This window comes from Sycon ciliatum, chromosome 4 (assembly GCF_964019385.1).
Source record: "Sycon ciliatum chromosome 4, ocSycCili1.1, whole genome shotgun sequence".
NCBI lineage: Eukaryota > Metazoa > Porifera > Calcarea > Leucosolenida > Sycettidae > Sycon > Sycon ciliatum.
This window is the reverse complement of record NC_088646.1, coordinates 41777618-41794037: the sequence shown is the minus strand read 5'-3', so window position 1 is coordinate 41794037 and position 16420 is coordinate 41777618. Positions and strand designations below refer to the sequence as shown.

Below are 16420 nucleotides of genomic sequence, written 5' to 3'. Positions count from 1 at the left end.
TCCATTGTGTGTTGAAATCCTGTGCAGAATTTATCACACGCATACATAGAGTACGCCACTTGATGCTAGCAGAGCGGGGCACTTACGAGACACGCAGATTGTGGGACGTGCTGCGGTGCAGGAGTCTTGACCTTCTGTGTTGGTTGATGGTTGGTAGGTAGTGCAATGAGACCCATTAGTGGCGTTGGTATATACCGGTATGTAGCTGACGTTGTTGTCATGCAAGACTTGCGATGTGTTCAGCAGTTTTGAGGCACAGCTGAGTTCCTGCCCGTCTGTAGACAATGGACGCCCACCATATTGTTGATAGCACGTCTGGTTTGCATGATCTGCTGAGAATGAGATGCTATGGTATGTATACGTGTGTGAGTCACACACTATAGAAGCTGCTTGTGTATCTACAGCCACAAACAACAGTAGAACGGATATACAATCATGTCATCTCAGACAGTGCTATACTTTACGCAGAGGTATGGTTTCTGCCAAGAGTTTGTATAACACTTGTTCAAACCTGAGACACTTTATAAAACCCGTTGTACATAAGTACATAAAGTGGGGAATCCAAGCAAAGACGAACTGTCGCAAAGTGTACGCTTCTCGTTGGCTGAGGATTCGAAAGAAACGAGAAGCAATGTTCTCTCAAAGTTGGAATATTTGCGAAGCTTGTTTTTTGCTAACTGTATGATTTTTGTTGTGGCACGCAGTGCAGGTTGACGTCACTGTAGTGACGTAATCGTTGTTGAGCGAGCGCTGTCAAACAGCGCTTGCAATTTGTCTTGCAATGTAGCTGTCTGCAGCCGACCCTGCACTGTGGTTTTGCTGTTGCAAATGTGAAGTGTGAGAGAGAACCGAAAGTCAATATCTTACTAAAGTCCACGTTTCGCTTGGCTTCCCTCATTATGTGCTTTACATACCTTTGAGCGTCCAAGTTGAGTGGTCTGTTGCCTTGCGTCATCCAGTTGTAGTGAGACTGGTGTATCCAATGTTCTTACTAGTCTCATCATCATCATCATCATCCCGTAACGTTCTACATTCTTTGTAGCCAAGGGACACAGCTCGTGCACATCTTCGTGGCGAATCCCTTCCCCTCATTGGAACTTTCCGCACCTGAGCCTTCCAAGTTGGAAGGTTGTTGGTTTGCGCTTCGTAGATGTGTTAGAGCTAGGTGTCAGGTCGTCGAATGTCTCAATGTTCTTGTCAGTGTTGTGCCTTGTTGTCGCACTATCTGACTGTTAACCCTTTACCGTTTTAGGTATTTGTACAGCAAAAACCGACCGTCATTGTTCATGCCGTAACATTTTTATTTTTCACTTTTATTATGTACAAAATGGGGTGATTCTGAAAGTAAAAACCCTCAGGAATGCGATGCAACAACTTTCAAGTCCAGAAAACGAACACAGATTTCACTATTTAGCACTAATAATTATTTGGGTTTATTGCCGATCGGTCAAACTGTTGCAATATGCAATAAATCAGATCCTTGCACTGGAGTGGCTCCCTCAGGTAAGTGGATACCGGGTTCGTTCTCTGGGTGGAATGCAGGAGTGTTACCAGTCACAGCGGTGTCAGCATTGTCCCAAGTATTGCAAATATCGACTAGTGCAGGTTGCACCGCTGGCTGTATATAGTACCTGTGCACCACGACCTCTAACGTGACGACGACCTATTCCACGGCCGAATCCTCTCTCTCTGCCACGTCCCCCTTCCACCATTAGTGGCACTCATCTCAGCGACACTGTCGTTGTCTGTGACATCCATGTCACTCTCACTGGCGCTGCTTTCTCTCGCCATGTCATCGTCGCGGTCATCGTCAGAATAAATATTTTCAACAGGATTGTCTGGCTCAACAAACTCATCTTCGCTGGATGAGGCAGCAACAGAGTCGTCAGGAAGGGTCTCCAGAAGCGAAAGAGCTTGCTCCGCGTCCATGGCTTGCACAGCAGGGCAGACAGTCGTGAGGCCAGCTCAAGCAAAAGTCGAAATAATCTGCAGGCAATACCAAAAGTCGTAGGGTACGCACTTTTCCCAAAGCGCAAAAGTCGAAATAATCTGCAGGCAATACCAAAAGTCGCAGGGTACGCACTTTTCCCAAAGAGCATTTTTCAAGTCGCGATTTTCACGTTTTTTTATATTGCAACACAAAAAAAATTCTCGGCACCCTCTGCGCGTACATCTGGCTACCAGTAGGAAAAATCCCAGCTCTCTGCGGTGAACCAGTCCAGCGCTGTGCGCATAGAAGTCATCGACCGCGAGCGGTCAAAATTTGTACGTACAAACGGTAAAGGGTTAATTATCTCGTTACCTTGGTGGAGCTGCATCTGCGTCGTGATCCACAGAGGGTGGTGGCGTCCCTACAGCCATGGCTCATTGGAAAGATCATTTTATCAAATCAAGCTCTCCGTAACGTTTTCAGCACAATAAGCATGTCAGGGCTACTTCCATATCCTCTCCAAGCTTCCCTACGATGCCTCAGATTCCCACAACTTCATCTCACCCTTTCGTTCACCTCCTTTCTCAAACTCGACGGATTTACACGATTCAAAGTGCATTGGAAAGCAGAGATCCAAGCTCTCATTTCCCCACCCATTACACATGTACTGGGACCATGGGAGATCCAAAGGCACCTGAAGAGCCGCTCCATAAAAATCTGGTCGATCGCCAGAGAGCATATTTTCTAGTTTCTTCTTGTGTTGCATTCTTTCAAACTTTGCCCTATGGCAAAAAAACTTGGCATTTGGCCCCTTAGTATGCCTTACTAATCTGTAGAAAGGTCATGTCCACCTGCCTCTGGAACATGCCACCTCAGCCTGGCCCTACATGTATATCCTTACCAAAGCTGAACTGGAGCGTTGAGATAATTTTATCTTGAAAGGTAGCAGGGATGTTTTTGACGAGTAAGAAAGTAACCGTGATTAGATAGATATGAAACAAAGTCACAATCAAGTGACCTCTGTGACCTTGAGTTCTTACATTTTTTTTCACAAATCTCCTCTTTAGTTACATTACATTGAACCTTCCTTCATGTCTGTGTCTTTGAGTCCCAGAAAACCGAACAAACTGAATGTTCTTAACTACTGTCATGTATGTGTTTTCCCCTCTGGTTTTCCACAAAGCCAGCATCGGCTATGGAACTGCTTACCGCCAGTTTTCACTTCTATAATCTGTCTCCCCGAATTCAAACATCCCCTCTTCCAGTACTTTTGCCCATACATTCACTACACTGATGGCATACCAGCCCCTGATTTTCGCAATCATTGGATGTGCTCCTTTGCTTTGTTTCCTTTCTTTGTAACTTTGTACTCTTCTCTAAACACATGACATTTCTTTCAGTAGTAGATCACCTCGACATGCCTAGAGCACTATTCTCCACATATATTGAGTTCAGTAGAGAAAGGGTTATCACTTAAAAATCATTATTATAATCATGACCGTATGTCAGCAGCGCCTTTAAAGCCATGGCCTTATATTCGAAATACCACTGCTTTCCTAGCTATGTAGATGGAAAATGACTCACCCACTACGCCATGCCATAAAAGTCAAAGTCCACACAGAAACTGCAATCTAAATCCACCTGTTCACCCTTCCTCCTGGGCTGTAAGTTTGTTAGCATAGTACGTATTCCTACATTTATTCAAAACATATGTCATTTCATTTACGAAGCCTATGGCTTTATACCTGAGACTGGTTTTATAATCGAATATAAGTCCATGGCTTTATAACTGAGACTGGTTTTATAATCGAATATAAGTCCATGGCTTTATAACTGAGACTGGTTTTATAATCGAATATAAGTCCATGGCTTTTTAACTGAGACTGGTTTTATAATCGAATATAAGTCCATGGTTTTATAACTGAGACTTGTTTTATAATCGAATATAAGTCCATGGCTTTATAACTGAGACTGGTTTTATAATCGAATATAACTCCATGGCTTTATAACTGAGACTGGTTTTATAATCGAATATAAGTCCATGGCTTTATAACTGAGACTGGTTTTATAATCGAATATAAGCCCATGGCTTTATAACTGAGACTGGTTTTATAATCGAATATAAGTCCATGGCTTTATAACTGAGACTGGTTTTATAATCGAATATAAGCCCATGGCTTTATAACTGAGACTGGTTTTATAATCGAATATAACTCCATGGATTTTTAAAAAGGTGCGGACATACGGTATTAGTATCTTTCTCACAACACCAATTATTAGTATCTTACTGGTATTCCTTCCGCAAACGATAGCAAGCGGTGTCATGCAATGCGCGTCCTGTGGCTGTGAATTATCCCCAAGATATTGACTGGAACAATCATTCAAGTCTTGATAGATAGTAACGGTGTTGTCAGAAACTTTTAAATTGTTTCCAACATTGCGGAAGTGAAGTTTATCGAGCAATCTTGTGTAGCTGATATGGACTGTCACCTTTCCAAGTATTCCCACTAGCATAGCTTTGCAGGCTGTAACTTGAGGAGAACTGACCAGGTGGCTGCCGAGTGTCTGGCAGAACTCTTCACCGCCATCCCAGGTTTTGGAGGTACTTGTAACGAACACTTCACCTTCATTGCCACAATCCACCCACGTGTCCACTGTATTAACACATAGAAAATTGATGAACAGCAATGAACACACCAGCAATAAATAACAAGATATGCACACTCCTGTAACAAAACAAAGTAGCAAAGTAGGTTTGGTTCCAGAACGTTTTCTTCCACAAAATAAATGGTATACTCTGTGTGTGTGTGTGTGTGTGTCTGCACGTGTGCGTGTGTGTGTGCGTGAGGCCGAATTTGATAGCAATGAAAAATAAATTTTCCAAAGCCAGATTTAAACCAGGCCCGAACGTACCTTGCCAGAGTGCTCAAATTGACAAGTCAGTGAGCTCTGCATCACGCAAACAGCAAAGGCACTACCCCACACAAGAGCAGGAGCGAAATACTCGATCTATCTGAAGTTAAATGTAGTTAGATAGATAGGACTTTGCTCTGGGCATGAAAAATTCTGTCGTTATTCGCGAACTGTCGTTATATCCCTAGTCGTTATTAGCAAAGTTTACTGTCTGCAAGGGGTATTCGCGGTGGTTCCTTCTTCGAGGGAAGCCATCTGACTTTCCGAGAGATCATTTTTCTTTCATACTGATGGGCCCAGGATACGCCTCAAGATGTTGCCATCCAGGAGCTTGGCATGTCCAACCATACTGTAGTCGACAGTGACCTCGCCACCCAGGACATCGTCAACAATCCCCAGCAGCTCGGCGGCGTGGACGATAATGGTGAATCCGTCATCGTCGAGATCGATGAAAGCAAGTACTTCCATTGCAAGTATCATCGCGGCGCCTGACATGAAGGGCACTGGGTGTTCGGGGGCATCGAGTGACACTCTGGCTGATGCATGATCAAGGTTAGCAGCATTATTGCGGAAGAAAACACCGCTGGCTCCCTGCTCCGCAGCATTCACCGGCAGTACCCAGTCTGATCCGTTCTGATGAAAATAAAGTCCATGTCACCAGATACTGTGTTTTTGATCTTGGTTGGCAAGGTTCCTGGGGTTCATGTACTCTCAAGTACGCGTGGCAGTTCACAGAATACCAGGAAAGTTCGGAATAATTGTGGGACCCTAAACTGCATGATTACAGAATGAACTACTGTAAAAGCAGAAATTTTCGGTGTTGAAATTTTTTCAGTATTCTCCAAAATCGGCGGTTAGTGGAGGGAATTTTTCGGTAAACCCGTTTCACAGGTACGTGTACTACAGAGGAGATCGGATATAACGACCTTGGATATAACGACAAATCGGGTTTAGCGACAAGTTTTTGTTGCCCAAATCCTTAAGCAAGCCCTTCCTGTACATTATAGATTGGGTATGACGACCTCGAAAATAACGACAGATCGAATTTACTTACACTTTATTGGTGCTTGAAGACCTGAAAATGCATCAAATACAGTCAGTATCGCCTATAGTGTTGGTCTTTGATTTTGAGCATTTCATCACTATAAGCAATATAATTATTACTATGACCGATACCGGCTGCATGATTGTACTACGGTATGTGAGTGTGGTATGAAAAGACTCAGCTTGCCGTACACATACACACTGCATACTAGTAGTTGATTGCAGTGTACTGTACATGCTGTGTACTCATACTGTGAGAAATCAACACCCTATCATCAGATCATGCCTGTGCAGACAAGGCTACTGACACACAACATCAGCATATCCTCATCAAGGAGGCAATTTGGACAGCACCACTGAGGACTACTGAAAGTAGAATAGAAGCAAATGAAATGTTGGGCTCTTATTGCCAGCTTCATTCTTATTCATAGCTTGTGGAGCTATTTAGGGGCTTTGAGAGCCCCTTTCTGGTACCTAGAATGACTGATCTTTGGTTTTTATAGGGTTCCGCCACCTGTTGACAAAGGAATATCGTACAGATGAAAGAGTATGGGAGGCAAAAAACCGAACACGCTTCTGAAATGCGTAACTTTTAGTAGTACACCATACATTTTATGCAGAGTTCATTATCTGCACCGTACTATAATGCATACAGGAAGTTGTACGCACCAGTTTAGAGTATATTCGGCGGGCTTTAAACTAATCCAAGGCTCTCAACGCGTCCTCAAGAATAGCAAAATTAAGATTGAGCGGGCGTTAAACTCTGATAAGGCCCTTGGCCGGAATGTCGCTGATTGGTCGTTTCCTGGACAACGAGACAGACCTCGTTCTCAACTTAGTTATGGCAAATGAAAATGAATTTGAGAAGTTGATCACTATAACCGCCAACCTTATAGGCGATACGTACTGTATAACAAATTTCCTCTTGTATCAGCCGGGCTGAGTGCCGGCATGCATGACACATGTCTGTGTCACATGCCCAGACCTCTGGGCTACTCCACGCGTGCTGGTCATTGCACATTGTAGCCGCATTGCGGCGGTGTAGTTGCGATGCACGACCTTTGTTTTGAACTATGCATGCAAGAAACATGCACATACACATCTGGAATCCATATGCATTATATTATGCACAGGCATATCTGCAATGCATTTCTGTCATTTTTATATACATGTACATATTGCATACTATTAAATTTTGTGAATTTCTGCTTTTACAGTACAGTGTTGCTCCATGAATCCAGTCGCGTCACTCAAGTACGCGCTGAGCGTTCCGCAGCCCTAGACTTGAGAATACTGGGCTGCGAAATGATGCAAGGCGCAAACCTGAGGGACGTAACTGGATTTCATTGAGCAGCACTATACATGATTGTATTACTAATGCAGAGCTACATGTATCTCACCAGATATTCTCTTACCATTCTGCTGCTGGGCCGTACACCTGCCAGCATATAACACGTACAACAGCAGCTGAATCAGAACTTTTGCCGATGCGTCCAAGCGCCATCGTTGTTGACCATTTGCACTGCCACTGGTCACACGTAGCATTCTGAATTCTGGTACTTGACGTTCCACTGTCAAGATGAGCTCTTCCAGTTCCACTTCACCACCAATAGTAAAAAATACTTCTAGTTCTAGCTCTCAGCAAGGCTGCCTATGAGTCAATCGACTAGAATGTGTTAGATTTGGTGGACGGATCCAAAACTACCTGATACGATACGTGTACACTGACTGTTGCACTACTGTAGGCGACAACCACCTCCGTGGTTTGCAAAGAATAAGATTTCGCTGAATCAGATTTTACTCAAAGGGTGACCAAAACCTGTCTCACTAGTTGTTCGTCTTGGCCCTGTCAGGCCTTCACCTCTAGACTAATCTATAGAGACTGCACTCTCTCTCGTTTAGGATGAGAAAAAGCTCACCGGTCCTGCGAAACAATCCACACGAAGTGGAACATATACTATACGTATAGCCTTGCAGCGTACGGCAAACCGTAGTTATCGCGGACAGCCGAGCAGCAGGCAAAAGCCACGCGCGTGGCTAGGCGCGCAACAATGGGGGTGTCTGGCATGCAACGGCGGGCAACCGTACTAGGGAAAGCCCAGGTTGCACCATGAGCACTATACTATAGTGTACGCCTGCACAGGCGAGACTACCCCATATTTGCATGAAGGTTGTAGTGCTAGTATTGATGCAAGAATGACAGGGCTCATGCATGGTGCCTACAGGCTGTGTTTACATGAGAAATTTCAACCCGGGTCGAGTTCAGCCCGGGTTGAAAGTCTGTACGATAGACAAAAGAGGTGAGCGTTTACATGAAGACAGTTGACCCGGGTCAAATACTGATATGCCGCCAAAAGTCCACTTCTACAGTCCTGTATGGTCACGTGAATCCGTTCGCGCGAAATTTGCATCTGCAGTGCCGTTCAAACCTGGCGCGAGATACGCACAGAAGTACGTTTGTACGATTTTCTTGACCCGGGTTGATTTCAACCCTCCCCTTGGGGGGAGGGTTGAAATCAACCCGGGGCGAAATTTCAACCCGGGTCAAGCGCAATGCGTCATGTAAACGCGCCATTCATTTTATGCACATGGCGGGTTGAAAGCTGACCCGGGTCGAACTCAACCCGGGTTGAAACGCCTCATGTAAACACCGCCTAAGGAAGCAGGTCCTTTCGTGGCACGAAAGGGCTCCAGCTGCAGCGCGCGTACTTCAGCCGAGCGGCAATGCACAGTACATTTCTGCCATGTGAACACAATAATAGAAAAGCTGACAGGATCGCTTTTCTAAATGAAACCGAGCATGCAAGATAAACTGCAACAAGGCGGTACGGGGAAGAGGTCGAGGCGGTACGGGGAAAGGACTAGTACAGTGCCAGGCAGAGACAGGCTAGGCGGTTTGGCAAGCGTACACCGTACTCGAACAGTTGGCTCGATGAAATGAAAATCCGCCATATATGGCGGATTTTCATTTCATCGAGCCAACTGTTCGATGTACGGTGCACGCTTGCCTTCTGAACTCGGACACTCAATGTGTATACGTAATCGTTGTACACAATGATTAATGAGAACGCCAAAAAGGGACAAAATAAACAAAAGTCGACAGCAGTTTGTCGCACTGGTACTTCCTCCACGGCGGTATGGCGGAGAAATGCTTATCACGTATGGAAAAGGCGAAGTCCCCGGTACGCGGTGGCCATCGGACCCACGATAACAGACACCACCATGGAAAATAAGGCGCGAGAGCTCACCAGGTAATTGGGCCGCGCGCGGCCGCGGGCAGGAAGACAGAAAATAGAGGACCCAGCATGGGCCGCATAAGCGCGTGGCAAGCGCAAAATAATGGTGTTAGACATAGGCTGTGTTTACATGAGAAATTTCAACCCGGGTCGAGTTCAGCCCGGGTTGAAAGTCTGTACGACAAACAAAAGAGGTGAGCGTTTACATGAAGACAGTTGACCCGGGTCAAATACTGATATGCCGCCAAAAGTCCACTTCTACAGTCCTGTATGGTCACGTGAATCCGTTCGCGCGAAATTTGCATCTGCAGTGCTGTTCAAACCTGGCGCGAGATACGCACAGAAGTACGTTTGTACGATTTTCTTGACCCGGGTTGATTTCAACCCTCCCCTTGGGGGGAGGGTTGAAATCAACCCGGGGCGAAATTTCAACCCGGGTCAAGCGCAATGCGTCATGTAAACGCGCCATTCACTTTGTGCACATGGCGGGTTGAAATCTGACCCGGGTCGAACTCAACCCGGGTTGAAACGCTTCATGTAAACACAGCCATACTCACGAATTGCGAAGGCCACCACCACGCGAGAGTGCGGCATGCGGCTGTGTACGAGAGTACGATGCCGGGGCAACGCAGGGTGGACCAAGCTGTGGTGGTGCTACACAGCCTACAGGCAAGAAGAACCTGACCTCAGCAGTTGGAGGTGGCGATCGCAGTGTCATCATCAGTTCTGGCAGCTAGCTAGCAGTAGCAGATGATCGATGGGCTTGATTTTTTTACAATACTACCGGTATCAACGAGGAGCAGCAGGCAACCCTCGTTTCACAATGGTGATTGCATAATCACATGGCAAAACAACAAAAATGCAACCCCATTCTACAGTGCTTTGATGTGTGTGTCTCGGGGGAGGGGCGATAACCGTAAAATCCCGCCAGAGCGCCCCTACCTCCTCGACGCTTCGAGTATTTTCAGGTGGGGAGGGCCAAGGGCCTAGGGGTGGATGGGCGAGTTCTACTTGCTGCATTCAGTACGCACGTTACATGACAAAGTCACCCTACGAAAACTGTTCGTGCATCTCGTAGTGACTCGTACACCGACCAAATACATGTAAGTCCATAATTAGGCCATCATGTTTTATTTAGAAAAGCGATCCTGTCAGCTTTTCTATTGTTCACATGGCAAGAAAAACCACACCGCTATTCTACGTAAGGTGCTCGGTATTTCACTTAGGGTGCGTTTGGTTGGTACGATCTAGAACAGGATCGAACAGCTGGTGCACATGGAGCAGCCTCATGCCAACCAAACGGTACTCCAGAAACAGAGCACATTTTTGTGGAAAAATGTGCCAAACTTGGTGCATTTTTCAAAATGTGTGTGGGTCACCATGGTCACTTTGTACGGTACGACGAGTCCAACCCAAAAGCGTATGCACGTGATCATTTGGGACCGAAATCGTTCCCGCCAGGTTTCTTTTTTTTTCTTTTTTTTCACTCTTTGAGCCTCTTGTACGGGCAAAATAACACATTTTGTGAAGAATCAACACATAAAACGAACCATCAGATACAGTATTTATAGAGTCTGTCACTCAGTAGGATCACTGCACTATGCAGGTTCACTGGATACGTGCCTCCGCCGCCACTAGCACAGCAGGGGACTCAGGCACGGCAGGAGCAAACATGCTCCTTGAGCCACGCAGGCACATAGCACCACAACGCACCAGGGCAAACCCAAGGCGGCAGCGCAGCAAGGAGATAATCTGCCCGTATGGCTCCTTACTCTTCTCAGCCAGGAGAGAGGCGATCCGCGTGAAAAGAGCATTGGCATGCTTGCCATACCCACCAGAGGCAGAAAGCACAACGGGCACGAAAGAGGCATGCTCAACTTCACGTACTCGCTCCTCGTACTTCCGGCGCTTTTCCTGTTCATGGCGTCTGTAAGTAGCAGCGAGGGAGGTGGCACGATTCGAAGACGCAAAAGGGTTGAACACCCGTACATCAATAAAGATGCGCTCGAATCGGCCACCCCACACACCACTAGCCGCAATGTCCAGCCCGTGACAGCTGTGCGATGGCGGAAGGCCTTTTTATATTTATTTTTTATTATATACTATGTGCACATCCCTACAAAGTAATAGGGGTAATAAAAGAGACAAAGACAACAAAGAAGTAGTAGGTGCTACAAGAGCTGTGCTGGTCAGGCGCAGTGCACTCCTCCGACCATTTCGGTCTCGGCCTCTCCGGTGACGGGCTGGAGGTGGGGTTCCACTGTCACGTTGTGAGCGACCTGCCTTAGAGCTCTGGCGGTGATGTCCCTCACCTCGTTATGTCGCAGCGTCGGGAAGCCACCAAACGGGCGCGACAGGGCGAGACTCACATTCAGCGGCTTACTGCACACGCAGAGGCTTGGGAGCCGAGGAGGTGTCCAGCCGTACCGGAGGCACAGGCCATCCCGGAAATCTCCCTTGCTGAGTGTGAAACCATGGCGGCTGAGGGGGCGGCAGGTCAGCCAGCTGGATGCACCCTTTTCTGAGGCCAGGTCGAGAACAGGGGCCAGCTCCCGGTGATCCGAGCGAAGAGCGTCAGCCATAGACTTGAACGCGCTCCGCTTCTCGGCCCGAACCGTCGCCTTGAACGTCCGGAGCTGAGTCAGAGAGTCGCCAAGAGACGACTCCTGCTCCAGCAGGCGAGACACGAGGCTAGCCGTGATCCTTCGGGATGAGGTGTACTGTTCAGCCACTGAACAAGGGTCTGCCATACCCAGTCCCCCAAGCCGGCAAGGCAGAGAGAGTAGGGAGCGAACAGTTGTCCCAGGTGGAGCCTGACCCGTGATGGCCGGGATGAGCCGACCGCTGATTGCGTGTTCCAGCGGTTCAAGCAGGGACGGCGGGATGGAGGAGGTCCGGCAGAGGAAGGACCACTTGTTTTGCAGGCCCTGTGTGAAGGCGGAGTAGGCGGCCTGTGGCTGCGATGCAGCGATGGTTTCACTGTGAAAAAGTGAAACTGCTCAGTCTGCTCCGGCCTCGAGGCCGGAGCAAGCAGAACATGTTCTGGCCGACCCAGAACAGGTGCAGTCCCAACCAAACGCGCTGTTCTGGTGAATCCTGTTCTAGTTCGTACCAACCAAACGCGCCCTTACGTAGTGTTGCTTTTTAATTTTAATCTTGCCCGTAAAACGTCTCGGCTTCCTCCGGAAAGCCTCACGAGTGCTGGACTCCAGGTGCCGTGGAGTGATCTACAAGGGCTTTGTCCGCCCGGTTTTGGAGCACGGCATGCTCGTGTGGATGAGCGCTGCACCCACCACTCTGGCTCGCCTCACTGCCATCCAACGCCGTGGCCTTCACCTAATCGGTGATGGAGCCTACCTCCCTAGCTTGGACATCCGCAGAATGGTCGGAGCACTCTGCTTTCTCTACAAGCTCCACTTTTCAACTGGCCCAGACATGCTTGTTGTTGTAGAAGTTTATTTAACGTCGCACCACAAACAGGCGATTTCGCCTCCTTTGATACATGTGGACGACAGAAGGAATGAGAGAGAGAGAGGGGGGGGGGACAGAAGTATGGAGAGAGGAAGGGTAGAAATAAATAAGCAATCAACCTCAGGGCTACACCAAAGCAAAAACGGAATGGGAACATACTATATACAAAATAGCTTCATACATATATTGCAAAACACGTTTACTATTCTTCAGTCCGCTATACCACAGAAACACACTAGCCGAAAAGCATTTAAACGGAGCCATGATGCGCTTTTAGCAGGGCACAGAACTTAAGGTGGCTGGGCTCGGAACGGAGATCAGGCGGGAGCTGGTTCCACAGGACTGCGCCGATGAACTGCATGGTCGCTCGACCCGCAGGACCGGGCCAAAATGGTACTCGAACGAGGTGTTGTGCTGCTCCCCGAGTGCGGTCACCAGTAACTCTCACGAAGAAGCTGGTGAAGAGGGAGCTTAGTCGGGAGAACAGACAACGACGGACAAAGATGAGGAGCTTAATGTTAAACATGTCCTCCAGGGTGGTGAGGCGGAGCTGTTCAAAGATCGGGCTCGTGCGCGACCACGGTGGCAGACCGAAGAAGCCGCGGATAGCGCACTTCGTTAGACGTGTGAGGGGCTCCATGTTGCCAATTTGAAGTGACGGATAAAAGGCGTTGGAAGCGTACGACAACCTACCCTGGATCATCGACCTGTAAAACAGGATCTTTGACGCCAGGGTGAGGCTTCGGCGGCTCCGCCACAGCGCACCTACTGACTTCCGCACCTGCTGGATTTTGTGATTGACGTGAGGCTCCCAGGAGAGCTGCCCATCTACCATTACGCCCAGGTACCGCGCTTGTTCCACAACTGCAAGGGCTGCATTCCCACAGCGAATTCGAATGTTATCTGTGTCAGGGGCTGGGCCTCTTGGGGTAATCAACAGAGCTTGCGTTTTCTTTTGGTTCAGCATTAGTCCGCGGTCCTCCAACCACTGCGACAGGCCAGTGATGGCTGTGCTTAGAGAAGAGCACACTTGTTCGCAACTGCACGAGGCTTCAATTGCAATGTCGTCTGCAAATTCCTGGTTTGTGACCTGCTGGGGCAAGCAGCATCGAAGGTTACGGATGTATAGTGTGAACAGGAGGGGGCCGAGGACGGATCCTTGCGGCACCCCTCGACTGCATGCGACGTATTCCGAGCAATTTCCGCCCACGACTACGCGTTGAAGCCGCTCACTCAGGTAACTAGTGAACCATAGCTGGACAGTACCGCCGACCCCAATGTCGGATAGCTCCTGTGCCAAGATGGTGTGTTTGACACAGTCGAAAGCCTTCGACATATCCACGAATATCACACCTGTGAGTTTGCGCTCATACTTCGCTTTCAGCCAGCGATTGACAGCTAGCACAAGAGCGTCCTCCGTACTGTGGTTCTTCCTGTACGCGAACTGCGAGTCAGGGAGAATACTGTGATCGGTCAAGTAGAGAAATAGGTCGATACGCAGTAGGCTGACAAGGGTCAAGGCCGCCACCTTTGAATAGCGGCGACACATTAGCAATTTTAAACTGACGGGGAACACACCCCTGACATAACGAAGTATTGAAAATGATGCTGAGCGAGGGAGCCAGTATTGATGCCGAGTTTCTAAGGACAATACCCGGCAAGTCATCATGTCCAGTTGCTTTTGACGCGTCAACGGACTGGAGAAGGGCCTTAATGTCCTCCGTCGAAACAGGCGCAAATTCCGTGAATGCTGATGCTTCACGTTCGGCTGGTGCGTTGGCGCACAGCGCGTCTGGTCGTCCAGGGTCATGTACAACTTCGCCAAAAGTTCGGGAGAGGATTCCAACAGGTACTTGTGGTGGGCTTGAACTTTTCGCTCGTCCAGTCACCACGTTTATCGTATTCCAGAGCTTCCGTCCATCCTTTCCGGCCGACTGTAGGCGAGCTTGAAAATACTGATCCCTTAGCCTCCGATCTAGCTTGCGCGCGGCTGCGCGGAGAGTGCGGTGTTGCTCTCGCAGGCGGACATCGTTTGGAGAGCGTGAAAGAAGTCGGTGGGCCTTGTTTCGTTGACGCACAGCAGATACAAGTTCAGGACACAACCATGGGCAAGGTCGGCGCCTCGGCTTACGAGGAGGTTGTAAGGGGGCGTGACGATCTAGAGCAGTAAAACCCTTTGCGTACCATTCGCTTATCATTGCATCAACATCATTCGACTTGCTGAAAATCTCAAGATTGCAGTCCTGCAAGTCAGCGTTAAAATGCTCCCAGTTTATCCTCCACACTCGCCTCTTTCGAGATGCGACTCGTTCGGACTGCCGGGTGGCGACGATAATGTTGGCCACAAATGCGTAGTGGTCGCTGATGTCACACTTGATGACCGTGCATGTTCCAACTAGAGAGTTAGGAGCGAGGAGCAGATCTATTAGGGTGGAAGTTGATGCCGTTACTCTTGTCGGTGTCCGGATGTGGTTTTCCAGATCAAACCGCTGGAGCATGGTGTGCATCCGGCTGTGTCCCGAGCACATGTCCACATTGAAGTCACCAATGGCGACCACGCGGTTGTTTCGTCGCAAGGTTAGATTGTTCAGACTGATTTCTAGGTATTGCCATACTGCAGCAGTAGTGGAAGGCGGAAGGTAGAACGTAGCGAGGATGATGGGTTCACCGGATTCTGTCTTCAAGGTGAGTATCAGATTTTCGATTGTGTCACTCTCGAGTTCAGCGTGTCTGGAAACAGCCAGGGTATCTCGACTGTATACAGCTATACCGCCACCAGGTCTGTGCCCGCGATCGCGCCTAAAGAGTCTATAATGAGGTATATGAATGGATGAGTCAGAAATCGAACAATCAAGCCAAGTTTCAGCAAAGCCGAAGATATCTACATTGTGGTAGTTTATGAAGTTTTGGATTTCGCCTAACTTCTTTCTAAGGCTGCATACATTCAGAAAAGCAAGTTTACAAGACTTCTGTCGACCGACAGTAGCTCTATGTAATTGTGGATTCATTTAATAGATCTATAAGGAAGAACTACATCTAGAAACTAATCCAAAACCTAAAACAAAAATACACAGGCAGTTCAAGCATACTATTTCAAGGTGCAGTTCACTGCACCACTTCATGACGGCTCCTACCGCGGCCGTCGTCACCCTCACACTCTTCCTCCCAGTCCGACCCAGTACCATATAAGTCGTCTGTCTTGGTGGTCGGGCAGACAGCCTTCGCGGACAAGTCGGCACTGGATGATGCGTCACTCCTGGCTCCTCGCTTACGCTTCCTCTCCATGGAGTGCTCCAGCGCACTAAAGCGGTTCGCGACAGAGGGAAAAGCGGAGGCGGTTTGTTGCAAGATTATTGGAGAAAAAGTAGAACACTTTCCACCTGCTACGTGCCAATCTTGCACCGGGGTAGGGACAGAAGATCCAGGAGCTGGAGTGGAAGTTACAGCAGCGGTTACATGTACTGCATTTGTATTGGACGCAAGGCTATTGTTGTGTTGCGCGTGGTCGTTAGAAGATGCAGCCACAAAAGGTTTCTGGGGAGTTGTGTTGTCTCCTTTAGGGCGCGCTCACACTGCGACCAAAACCAGCGTCCATGCGGCCATGCGGCCAAGTTGCATGGCAACGGCATGAACTTGACCAAAACGTCGCGGCCACGTTTCAAATCGTGACCGCGACCTCCGGAGGGGGGTGCCACGACTTGGCGGCAACATGATCGTAGACGTGAAGCGTATTTGTGTACAACCTGGCCTGAAGTATGTTCAATTTCTCAAATTCCGGTGTGTTGATTCATGAAAATCGGCGGTTGTCGATGTCACCTCGACATTT

The 16420-nt window shown here is 48.3% G+C and overlaps 1 protein-coding gene across 1 annotated transcript in view; it reads right to left on the bottom strand.

Moving 5' to 3' along the window:
- The window catches only part of LOC135813578 (uncharacterized), a 36499-nt gene extending 20620 nt beyond the window's left edge, over positions 1 to 15879 (bottom strand). Inside the window, exons 1-7 of the mRNA XM_065326668.1 lie at positions 15729 to 15879; positions 14779 to 15208; positions 7807 to 7811; positions 7303 to 7325; positions 5149 to 5476; positions 4219 to 4584; positions 87 to 398 (exon numbers count right to left, since the gene is read on the bottom strand). Of these exons, the coding sequence (XP_065182740.1) occupies positions 87 to 398; positions 4219 to 4584; positions 5149 to 5476; positions 7303 to 7325; positions 7807 to 7811; positions 14779 to 15208; positions 15729 to 15879 (1615 nt within the window). The remainder of the gene's footprint in view (positions 1 to 86; positions 399 to 4218; positions 4585 to 5148; positions 5477 to 7302; positions 7326 to 7806; positions 7812 to 14778; positions 15209 to 15728) is intronic.
- Positions 15880 to 16420: the final 541 nt, after the last annotated feature.